General features: G+C 49.9%; 1 protein-coding gene across 4 annotated transcripts in view; it reads right to left on the reverse strand.

The window, feature by feature from the left end:
* dhx33 (DEAH (Asp-Glu-Ala-His) box polypeptide 33) overlaps positions 1-12,798 on the reverse strand; it is a 71,999-nt gene that overhangs the window by 58,301 nt on the left and 900 nt on the right. The window contains exon 2 of one of the 4 annotated variants that reach the window (XM_070857409.1): positions 1,799-2,174. The exons of 1 other annotated variant lie outside the window; for it this stretch is intronic. In XM_070857409.1, the coding sequence (XP_070713510.1) occupies positions 1,799-2,024 (226 nt within the window). In that variant the 5' untranslated portion in view covers positions 2,025-2,174. Of the gene's footprint in view, positions 1-1,798; positions 2,355-12,798 lie in introns of those variants that run through there. 2 more of the 4 variants (XM_070857410.1, XM_070857411.1) reach the window with 2 other exon arrangements.

Below are 12,798 nucleotides of genomic sequence, written 5' to 3' on the forward strand. Positions count from 1 at the left end.
TCAGTACATTGCAAAACAATGTTTCCATATATCATTTATGATGGACATGGCCACAATATTCCAGCTCCACCCCGCCATGATCAGTGTCTCCTTTGGATGAGGCATTTAATTAAAGCCCTGCCTGCCTGTTCAGGTAGATGTAAAGGATCCTAATGCAGTATTTAAAGAGCAGGAGAGTTCTCTCAGTGTCCTGGTCAAAATTCCGACTTCATCCAACACCAAAACAAATTAACCAGTCATTCATGCATTTACTGTTTGTGAGATCTTGCTAGGCATACATTGCCTGACATAATTGCCTCGAAAACAGCATTGATTTACAATTGTGCTGGAATCTCCAGGAATTGAAGATTAGTGTCCTGAACACTGCGGTGAGGAACCCAGGAGAACAGTCATAATGGCCTTAGAACAAAGTGTGCTTCTTTCCCATTTTCTTTCAACAGTTTCACATATTAGTTATAAAAATACTGGAGATGTGATAAAACCTCCAAACATACTTCCAACCAAGGTGGGAAACCCTACATTGACTCCACTTCAGAAATGATCTATTGTCTGTTAAATGCTGTGGGAAATACTGAGAACATGAAAGTCGGATATAAATACAAGTTCTTTCTTCCTCAATCAGGAACATGTAAACGGCACAGCCAGCGGGGAACTCTGAACAACGTCTGGAACTTCAGCCACTTGTCCAAGGATGAGATTTACAATCTTCATGATAAACACTGCATGTAAAAACACAAATACTGACACTGAAGGTTTCCTGTCTCACGTGCTGAACAGGGTGGTCAATATGTACACCGGCATTGATGAAAGAAAGTTTGCAAGACCTCAAAGCAATTTACTGCCAATAAAGTTCTTTTGAAGTGCGGTCACTGTTGTAATGTAGAAAACGTGGCAGCACTCAAAGGTCTCACAAACAGCAATTTGATAATGACCAGATAATCTGTTTTTTATCGTGATGTTGGTGGAAGGATAAATATTGGCCAGGACACTGGAGATAACTCCCCTCTTCGAAACAGTGCCATGGGATCATTTGTATACACCTGCGAGAGCAGACGGGGCCTCGGTTTAGCGTCGCATCCGAAATATGGCACCTGACAACGCGCTCCCTCAGTACTGCCTCTCCGACAGTGCAGCATTCCCTCAGTACTGCCCTTCCGACAGTGCGGCGCTCCCTCAGTACTGCCCTTCCGACAGTGCGGCGTTCCCTCAGTACTGCCCTTCCGACAGTGCGGCGCTCCCTCAGTACTGCCCTTCCGACAGTGCGGCGCTCCCTCAGTACCGCCCCTCCGACAGTGCGGCGCTCCCTCAGTACCGCCCCTCCGACCGAACGGCACTCCCTCAGTACTGCCCCTCCGACCGAACGGCACTCCCTCAGTACTGCCCCTCCAACAGTGCGGCGCTCCCTCAGTGCCGTCCCTCCGACAGCGCAGCGCGCGCTCCCTCAGTACCGCCCCTCCGACAGCGCAGCGCTCCCTCAGTACCGCCCCTCCGACAGCGCGGCGCTCCCTCAGTACCGCCCCTCCGACAGCGCGGCGCTCCCTCAGTACCGCCCCTCCGACAGCGCGGCGCTCCCTCAGTACCGCCCCTCCCTCAGTACCGCCTCTCCGACAGCGCGGCGCTCCCTCACTCCCGCCCCTCCGACAGTGCGGCGCTCCCTCACTACCGCCCCTCCGACAGTGCGGCGCTCCCTCAGTGCCGCACTGTGAGTGTCAGTTTAGATTTTTGTGCGCAAGTCTCTGGAGCGGGACTTGTTACCCACTGAGCCGCGGTGGCGAGGCGCGGGGTTGTGGGCCTGTACCTATGATGATGGCGGTATCGAGTTGGCGCAGCTGGCCGATGAGCTTGCCCCGAACCCGGTAGATGGGCAGGCCTCTGCGCTGCTGCTCCCTCTCCTGGATGAACGCATGGTCGCGTCTCTGGCCGCTCAGCGACGTTTTAAACTTCTTGGCCGGAGGAGGCCGCGGTTCCATCGGATCACCACGGCCGCGGTTCGAGGCCGCCCGTCCGGGCCCCGGGAAGCTCATAATGCACACACCGCCACTGCTCCACGAGTCACCCGAGCGGTCCCGGAAATACTCGAGCGGTCCCGGAAATACCCGAGCGGTCCCGGAAATAGCCGAGCGGCACCACCAAATCCCACTCGAACTAAAGAAGCGAAATTAATGTGACTCATACTGGAATGAGAAAAAAGAAACAATGTCAGGGTGCCCATTAACATTCTCCACTAACCCTTGACCAGCTGCCCAAGGCCTCCACCAAATACCCTGCAGTAAAGCTCTGAGAAAAGAATCAATCGCATATGTGGAGGTGCCCCTTTCTGGGCACAGGGCAGTCACTGGTGTGCTGCCAAACAAGGATTGACATCACTTGAAGAACTGCCACTTGGTTTCCCTCATCAGTGCAAAATGTCAGCTGTGGCTCAGTGGGAGCAGTCTTGCTTCTGAATCAGAGGTTGTGGGTTCAGGACCCACTCCAGAGACCTGAGCAGATAGAAAAACGCCGTTAACGTAGTAAAACGTCAAGAGTGTTACAAAACAAATAAATTTGACACCGAGCAACAAAAGAAGAAATTAAGGCAGATGACCAAAAGCTTGGTTAAAGAGGTAGGTTTTAAGGAGCGTCTTAAAGGAGGAAAGAGAAGTGGGAGAGGTTTAGGGAGGGAGTTCCAGAGTTTCGGGCCCAAACTGATAGGTCCTTACTATACAGTATAAATGCACACGAGGCCCATGCTTGAGAGAAGGTCAGTCTGTGACCTGTCCTTTATTCCTTAGCACTCAAAGTGATGAAGGTGGGTGGAGCTTCCCCTTTTGTACCTGAAGGCCCAGGTTCGGAGTGTCTCCCACCTAGTGGTCATTGTTCTCACAGTGCACAACTTAGGTGAGATTATACATGGGTTACATTGCTGGTTGAATAGATGACATCACCTACCCCCCAAAGTCTTATTGGGATCACAGGTTAAGTCTCTCTGGTGGTTTACGCTCTATGGTAGAGCGCCTGAGTTGGGGCTCCGGTTGTTGGACGCTGGCCTGATTGTCTACTGTTTGCGGTGCCTCAGGCCTGTCCGGACTGCCCACAGTGACTGGGCTCTCCTCCCTTTGGTTCCGGTGTTCGGTCACCTGTGGTGGAGTGAACTCTACATTGTGTTCTTCCTCTGCTTCTTCTATGGGGTTGCTGAACCTCCTTTTTGTTTGATCCACGTGTTTGCGGCAGATTTGTCCATTGGTAAGTTTAACTACCAGAATCCTATTTCCCTCTTTGGCAATCACAGTGCCTGCGAGCCATTTGGGCCCTGCAGCGTAGTTGAGGACAAAAACAGGATCATTTACATCAATACATCGCGCCCTCGCATTCCTGTCATGGCAGTCATATTGTGGCTGGCGCCTGCTGTCGACAATTTCTTTCATGGTGGGGTTATAAGGGATAACCTGGTTTTGAGCGTCCTTTTCATTAGTAGCTCTGCGGGTGGAACCCCTGTGAGTGTGTGGTCGGGATCTATAGGCCAACAGGAGGCGTGATAAGCGTCTTTGTAGGGAACCCCCTTGGATTCTGAGCATGCCCTGTTTGATTATCTGCACTGCTCGTTCTGCCTGGCTGTTTGAGGCCGGCTTGAACGGTGCCGTTCTGACATGGTTAATTCCATTGCCTGCCATGAAGTCCTGAAATTCAGTGTTTGTGAAGCACGGGCCATTGTCGCTGACCAAGACATCCGGGAGACGGCCGCGAACATTGCCCGTAGACTTTCTACCGTGGCAGAATGTGCTTGAATTTAAAATGTCACACTCGATCCATTTGGAGTAGGCGTCTACTACAACCAAAAACATTTTTCCCATGAAAGGACCTGCGTAGTCCACATGGATGCGTGACCAAGGCTTGGCGGGCCATGGCCTAAGGGGGGCTTCTCTGAGCGCATTGCCCAGCTGGGCACATGTGTTGCACTTGCGAACACAAAGTTCCAGATCTGCGTCTATCCCTGGCCACCAAACGTGTGACCTGGCAATTGCCTTCATCATGACAATGCCCGGGTGCTCATTGTGGAGTTCTCTGATGAACACCTCTCTGCCCATCTGGGGCATGACTGCGCGGTTTCCCCACAGTAGGCAATCGGCCTGAATCGAGAGTTCATCCCTGCGCCTGTGAAATGGTTTAAATTCCTCAGGGCATGCCCTGTACGTGGCTGCCCAGTCCCCATTCAGGACACATTTCTTGACTAGAGACAATAGCGGGTCTCTATTTGTCCAGACTTTAATCTGACGGGCTGTCACAGGTGATCCTTCGCTTCCGAAAGCTTCAACAGCCATGACCATCTCAGCAGCATGCTCGGTAGCCCCTTCAGTGGTGGCTAGTGGGAGCCTGCTGAGTGCATCGGCGCAGTTTTCGGTGGCCGGTCTGTGCCGAATTGTATAGTCATAGGCGGCTAACGTGAGTGCCCATCTCTATATGCGGGCCGATGCGTTTGCATTTATGGCCTTGTTGTTGGCCAAAAGGGACGTTAGGAGTTTGTGATCTGTCTCCAGCTCAAATTTCCTGCCAAACAGGTACTGGTGCATTTTCTTTACAGCATATACACATGCGAGCGCCTCCTTTTCTGCCATCCCGTAACCCCTTTCTGCCTGGGACAGACTCCTGGAGGCATAAGCTACCGGCTGTAACTGACCCTTGACATTGACATGCTGCAACACACACCCGACACCATAGGATGACGCATCGCACGTTAACACAAGTTTCTTACATGGGTCGTATAGTGTTAACAGAGTGTTGGAACATAACAAATTGCGTGCTCTATTAAAAGCCCTTTCCTGGCTGTCCCCCCAGACCCATTCGCGACCTTTGCGAAGGAGCACGTGTAGCGGCTCTAGCAGCGTGCTCAATTTGGGAAGAAAGTTACCAAAATAGTTCAGGAGTCCCAGGAACGAATGCAGCTCCGTCGTGTTATGGGGTCTGAGTGTTCTCTGGATCGCTTCCGTCTTGGACGCAGTAGGGCTGATCCCGTCTGCTGCTACCCTCATCCCCAGGAATTCTACCTCTGAAGCTAGGAAGACGCACTTCGCCTTTTTCAGTCGCAGCCCTACCCGGTCCAGTCTGCGTAGCACCTCCTCCAGGTTGTGGAGGTGTTCTTCAGTATCGTAACCCGTAATGAGGATGTCGTCCTGAAAAACCACCGTCCCTGGAATTGACTTGAGGAGGCTTTCCATATTTAGCTGGAAGATCGCGGCGGCCGAGCGAATCCCGAACGGACATCTGTTGTACTCAAACAACCCCATGTGTGTCGTGATGGTGGTCAGCTTCTTCGACTCACTCGCCAGCTCCTGGGTCATGTAAGCTGAGGTCAGGTCCAATTTTGAAAAAAGTTTGCCACCGGATAGCGTCGCAAAGAGGTCCTCCGCTCTCGGTAGCGGGTACTGGTCCTGGAGTGACACCCGATTGATGGTGGTCTTGTAATCACCACATATCCTGACCGACCCATCCGCCTTGAGCACCGGCACAATCGGGCTCGCCCAGTCACTGAATTCGACTGGCGAGATGATGCCTTCCCTCAGCAGGCGGTCCAATTCGCCTTCTATCTTTTCCCGCATCATGTACGGCACCGCTCTGGCCTTGTGGTGTACTGGCCTGGCGTCCGGGTTTATGTGAATCACTACCTTGGCCCCCACAAAAGTGCCGATGCCGGGTTGAAATAATGAGTCAAATTTGTCCAGGATCTGTGAGCATGATACTCGCTCCACAGAGGAAATTGCATTGACATCGCCCCATTTCCAGTTCATGACAGCAAGCCAACTGCTCCCCAGTAGTGCGGGACCGTCCCCTGGGACAATCCAGAGTGGCATCCTGTTCTCCGAATCTTTGTGGGTCACGACTACCGTGGCGCTGCCTAGCACCGGAATGATCTGCTTTGTGTAAGTCCGTAGCTGTGCGTCAATCGGCGATAATTTTGGCCTTTTGGCCTCTTGGCCTTGGACGCCCACAACTTTTTGAACTGTTTGATACCCATCAGGGACTGGCTGGCCCCCGTGTCTAGCTCCATTGATACTGGGATGCCATTGAGGAGCACTGTCATCATTATTGGTGGCGTCCTGGTATATGAACTCTATACATGCTCCACATGAACTCGCTGAACTTCAGCTTCCAGCGATTTCCCCCAGCGTTCATTTCTGCAGGTATTTTGCTCATCTCTGCCACCTCCGGCTGAGTGTGTGCCTCCAAGCCTCCAACATGAGCTGTTGTTGGAAACAAAAGATCCCTTGCCAGTCAATCGTCCCTGACTGCATCTGTTATTGGCCTTGAGTGCACCATTAACAGGCATTGATGGCCCCATTACTGGCCGCATTGTCCCTTGCAATGGCGTGAATCGCCGTTCAGCTTGCCATTGTCTCTGTCGAACTCCCCCTCTGGGTTCGACTACATGTTGGGGCATGCCCGATTGCCCCTGTCTGGTTGGAGAACTGTGTGCTGCTTTAACAATGTTGAATCTCTGTTCCAACCATTCCTTAACACAGTACCTCTCATCTGTTCTGCTTGTGGCCATGCTCGCGTGGTTTAAATCTCAGTTTCTCATCGCCATTGATAGGTCCTTACTATACAGTATAAATGCACACGAGGCCCATGCTTGAGAGGCCAGTCTGTGACCTGTCCTTTATTCCTTAGCACTCAAAGTGATGAAGGCTCAGGTTAGGAGTGTCTCCCACCTAGTGGTCATTGTTCTCACACTGTACAACTTAGATCAGATTATACATGGGTTACATTGCTGGTTGAATACATGACACAAACAGCTGAAGGCACAGCTACTAATGGTTGAGCAGTTCTAATCAGGGATGTTTAAGAGGCCAGAATTTGAGGAGCACAGACATCTTGTGGGATTGTAAGGCTAAAAAAGATGAGAGAAATAGGGAGGGGCAAGGCCATGGAATGATTTGTAAACAAGGATGAGAATTTTGAAATCGAGGCGTTGTTTGACCGGTAGCCAATGTAGGTCAGAATGCACAGGGGTGATGGGTGATCGTGACTTGGTGCGAGTTAGGACACGGGTTGCTGAGTTTTGGATCACCTCAAGTTTACGTAGTATAGAATGTGGGAGGCCAGCTAGGAGTGAGTTGTAGTAGTCAAGTCTTGAGGAACAAAGGCATGAATGAGGGTTTCAGCAGCAGAAGGGGCGGAGGCGGGCAATGTTACGGAGGTGCAAAAAGGCGGTTTTAGTTATGCCTCGGATATGTGGCTGGAAACTCATTTCAGGGTCTAATATGACACCTAGATTGCGATCAGTCTTGTTCACCCTCAGATTGATGCTCGGGAGAGGGATGGAGTCAGTGGTTAGGGAACGCAGTTTGTGGCGGGGACCAAAGGTAATAGCTTCGGTCTTCCCAATATTTAATTGGAGAAAATTTCTGCTCATCCAGTACTGAATGTCAGACAAGCAGTCTGACAATTTAGATACCAAGCAGGGGTCGAGAGAAGTGGTGGAGAGGTAAAGCTGGGTGTCGTCAGCATACATGTGGAAACTGACTCCGTGTTTCTGGATGATATCGCCAAGGGGCAGCATATAGATGAGAAATAAGAGGCGTCCAAGACAGATCCTTGTGGGACACCCAAGGTAACAATACGGGAGTAGGAAGAGAAGCCATTGCAGGAGATTTTCTGGCTACGATTAGAGAGATAAGACGAGTGTAGTCCCACCCAGCTGGACGATGGTGGAGAGGCGTTGGAGGAGGATGGAGTGGTCAACTGTGTCAAAGGCTGTCGACAAGTCCAGAAGGACGAGGAGGGATAGTTTACCTTTATCACACTCACAAAGGATGTCATTTGTGACTTTGATGAGAGCCGTTTCGGTACTGTGGCAGGGACGAAAATCAGATTGAAGGGATTCAATCATTGAATTCATGGAAAGATGGTCGTGGATTTGGGAGGCGACAACATATTCAAGTACTTTGCACAGGAAAGGGAGGTTGGAGATGGTGCGATAGTTAGCAAGCAAAGTGGGGTCAAGGGTTGGTTTTTTGAGAGGGGTGAGGACAGCAGATTTGAAGGAGAGGGGAACAGTACCTGAGGAGAGAGAACCTTTAACCATGTCAGCTAACATGGGAGCCAAAAAAGGAAGTTGGGTGGTCAGCAGTTTAGTGGGAATAGGGTCAAAGGAGCAGGAAGTGGTTCCAGACTGTGACAATGACCAGATATGCGATAATGACCAGATAATCTGATTTTTAGTAATGTTGGTTGAGGGTTAAGTATTGGCCAGTACACAGGTCGGAACTCTCCTGCTCTTCGAAATACTGCCGTGGGAACTTTTACGTCCAACTGAGGCTGAACTGAGAGAGCACTGCACTGTCGGAGGTGCCGTTAAACCGAGGTCCCGTCTGCCATCTCAGTTGGACGTAAAAGTTCCCATGGCACTATTTCGAAGAAGAGCAGGAGAGTTCTGACCTAACATCACTAAAAATCAGATTATCTGGTCATTATCACATTGCTGTTTGTGAGAGCTTGCTGTGTGCAAATTGGCTGCTGTGTTTCCTACATTACAACAGGGACTACACTCCAAAAGTATTTCATTGGCTATAAAGTGCTTTGGGACACCCTGGAGTTGTGAAAGGTGCTGTAGAAATGTAAGATTTTCTTTCTTTAAAATATGAAGTCTTTGTGAAGGCCATGTTCCCCTGCCTTTTCTCCATGCTAGCCCACATCATCTACCCTGACCAGTTCTACACAATCCAGGGCACTGTATTTACGATAACCTGCATTTGATCCGGGTCCTAACCCATCATTCCCAGAGGACTAGTCTGTCAAGCACCTTATTTTCCCGACATCAGGAGAAGGCATTGGAGAGGGTTGATCATGATTATCTGTTTGGAAGTTTGTGAGATTTTGTGTTCAGTACACTTTATCGCCAGATCTGCTATCTGTACAACATTGCATGAATGTCTCATTAAAGTTAACAGATCTTTAACAAACTCCTCGCTTTGGAAGGAGTATGTCAGACATGCCCCATGTGCATCCAGCTGTATTCTATCTGCATAGAGCCTTTCCTGCACCTTTGTGCATGGTGTTGCTGGAATTGTATTTGTTCGTGGTCGGTCTGGAGGCTACTCTTTCGGCCTCAATGTAGTGGATCCTGCTGACATGAGGAGGATACATGAGTGCCATCAAGTGTACTCTGCCCTGTCCTTTGCAAGGATCAACTGGGGTAAATGCTTCAATTGAGAAGCTCCGTATCTTCAGCTGAAACACCAGTGACCTGTCGTGTCTAAGATTCTCCCTTTAAAAAAAAATAATTCTTGGGATGTGGGCATCGCTAGCAAGGGCAGCATTTATTTCCCATCCCTAGTTGCCCAGAGAAAGTGGTGGTGGCTATCTTCTTGCACCGTTGCAGTCCATGTAGCGAAGGAGTTCCCACAATACTGTTAAGCATGGAAATGACAGGCTTATGGCGGACAATTGGTTTTGAAGGGGGTGCAAAATTCACAAGAAACCACCAATCAAATAGGCTGCTTTATCCTGGAAGGTGTCAAGTTTTTTGAGCTTGTTGCAGCTGCACCCAGCCAGGTGAGTGTTGAGTCTTGTAGATAGTGAAAAGGCTTTGAGGGGGTCAAGAAATGAGCCACTCATAAGAACAGGAGAAGGCCATTCAGTCCTTTGAGTCTGTTGCACCATTCTATTAGATCATGGCTGATCTGTACCTCAACTCGATTTACCTACATTTGATACCCTCTGCACCGCAACATTCTACACTCCACCCCAACCGGAGCCATGTGATCTCCTGGGAGTGGCAAAAAAAGATTAAAAACCCAGGCCAAATGAGGGAAAGAAATCTGGGAAAATTCCTCTCCGACTCATCCGGACGATCGAAACTAGTCTAGGAGATCACCCTGGCTATATTCACCTTGGTATCTGCGCCAGCCAACAAGAGGTTATCCAGTCTAATTCCACTTACCAGATCTAGGTCCATAACCCTGCAGGTTACGGCACTTCAAGTGCCCATCCAAGCACCTTTTAAATGTGTGAGGGTTTCCGCATCCACCACCCTTCCAGGCAGCGAGTTTCAGACCCCCACAACCCTCTGTGTCAAGAAGCCTCCCCTCAAGTCCCTTCTAAACCTTCCACCAACCACCTTAAAACTATGCCCCTCGTAACTGACCCCTCCACCAAGGGAAATAGGCCTTTGCTATCCACTATATTCAGGCCCCTCAAAATTTTATACACCTCAATGACAAACCCAGCCTATCCAATCTGTCCTCATAGCTAAGATTCTCCATTCCAAGCAGCACCCTAGTGCACTCCTCTGCACCCTCTCTAGTGCAATCACGTCTTTCCTATAATACAGCGACCAGAACTGCACACAGTACTCCAGCTGTGGCCTAACCAGAGTATAATACAATTTAGCATAACCTCCCTGCTCTTATATTCAATGCCTCGGCCAATAAAGGCAAGCATTCTGTATGCCTTCTTAACCACCTGGCCTGCTACTTTCAAGGATTTGTGGACAAGCACTCCAAGGTCCCTTTGTTAATCTGCACTATTAAGTGGCCTACCGTTTAATGTGTATATCCTTTCCTTATTAGCCCTCCCCAAGTGCATTACCTCACACTTCTCCGAATTAAATTCCATTTGCCACTGTTCTGCCCACCTGACCAGTAGATTGATATCCTCTTGCAGTCCATGACTTTCCTCTTCATTATCAACCACACAGCCAATTTTAGTGTCATCCGCAAACTTCTTAATCATACTCCCTATATTCAAAGCTACTGTATATCATTGATATATACCACAAAAAGCAAAGGACCCAGTACTGAGCCCTGCGGAACCGCACTGGAAACATCCTTCCAGTCACAAAAACATCCATCAACCATTACCCTTTGCTTCCTACCTCTGAGCCAATTTTGGATCCAACTTGCCACTTTGCCCTGGATCCCATGGGCTTTAACCTTCATGACCAGTCTACCATATGGGACCTTACCAAAAGCTTTGCAAAAGTCCATATACACTACATCGTACGCACTACCCTCATCGACCCTCCTGGTTACCACCTCGAAAAATTCAATCAGGTTAGTCAAACACGATCTTCCATTAACAAATCCATGTCGACTGTCCCTAATTAATCCTTGCCTTTCCAAATGTAGCTTCATCCTGTCTTTCAGGATTTTTTTCCAATAATTTTCCCACCACTGAGGTTAGGCTGACAGGCCTGTAATTACTCGGCCTATCCCTTTCTCCCTTCTTAAACAAGGGTACCACATTAGCAGTCATCCAGCACCATGCCCAGATCCAAAGAGGACTGGAAAATGATAGTCAAGGCCTCTGCTCAACAGCCTGGGATGCATTTCATCTGGGCCTGGGGACTTATCTACTTTCAAAGCTGCCAAACCCCTTAATACCTCCTCTCTCACTATGTTTATTTCATCCAGAATATCACACTCCTCCTCGACAGCAGTGTCTGCATTGCCCCTTTCCTTTGTGAAAACAGATGCAAAGTATTCGTTAAGAACCCTACCAACATCTTCTGCCTCCACACAAAGATTACCCTCATTGTCTCGAATAGGTCCTACCCTTTCTTTAGTTATTCTCTTGCTCTTAATATATTTAGTTGGGTTTTCCTTAATTTTACTTGCATTCTGTCCTCATAATTTAACCTTCTTAGCCCCATCAATTTGATAAATCTGTACTGTAGCCTCTGCTTCCTGAAGAGTGGTGCCCAGAACTGAACACAATACTCCGGCTGGGGTCTGACCAGGGCTCTATACAAATGAATCATAACTTCCTTCCCTGGCCCCACTTGAGCTAAAGACCAACATTCAATTAGCCTGTTTGATTATTTTTTGTACCCGTGACCGAGCTTTTCGTGATTTGTGTACCTGGATAAGATGGGAATGATGGAACCATTGAAGATCAGGGGATGATGGCTGGGCTTTCTCTTATTGGAGATGGGCATTACTTCATATTTATATTCCACAAATATTACCTGCCACTTATTAGTACAAGCCTGGACATTGTCCAAGGCATGCTGTAGACTGGCATGGCCTTTTATTATGGACAGTGAAATCATCACCAAACCTCATTTTATGGTGGAGGAAAGGTTGAGACAATCGTTTTTTGTGAGGAACCCGAGTGATATCCTGGGGTTGTGATGACTGACAACAACCACCAGTTTCCTTTGTTCCAGGTATAATTGCAGACATTGGAGGGTTTTACCAGCTTTCCTTGGTGCCATAACATGCTGCCTTGATGTTGAGAGGGGCAGTGGACAGTTGCAGGAGGGGATGGAAAAGGATATTGAAGGGAGGGGATGGTGGGAGAATGGATGGTGAGGGGGGAGGGGGGCAGAGGACCGGAATGGTGAGATAGTTGGTTGGTAGGAGGGATGGCTGGAGGCAGAGGGGTGGTTGGTGGGGATGGGGTAGTTGGTTGGGGGTGGGGTTGGGGAGGGGTAGTAGGCTGGGGGGGGGGGCGCTGGTGGAGGGGTAGTTGGTTGGGGGGGGTGGTGGAGGGGTAGTTGGTTGGGGGGGGGTGTGGTGGAGGGGTAGTTGGTTGGGGGGGGGGTGGTTGGTTAGTGTGGGGTGGGAGGGGTGGTTGGTTAGTGTGGTGGGGGGGCGGAGAGAAGGGGAGGTTGGTGTGGGGGGGTTGGTTAGTGGTGGGGGGAGGGGTGGTAAGTGCGGGGGTGGGTGGGAAGGGGTGGTTGGTTAGTGTGGAGGGGGGAGAAGGGGTGGTTGACTGGGGGGGGGGGTGGCGGAGAAGGGGTGGTTGACTGGGGGGGGGAGAAGGGGTGGTTGAGTGGGGGGGGGGAGAAGGGGTGGTTGAGTGGGGGGGGGGGGAGAAGGG

The sequence above is a fragment of the Pristiophorus japonicus genome, chromosome 16, assembly GCF_044704955.1.
Source record: "Pristiophorus japonicus isolate sPriJap1 chromosome 16, sPriJap1.hap1, whole genome shotgun sequence".
Lineage (NCBI taxonomy): Eukaryota > Metazoa > Chordata > Chondrichthyes > Pristiophoridae > Pristiophorus > Pristiophorus japonicus.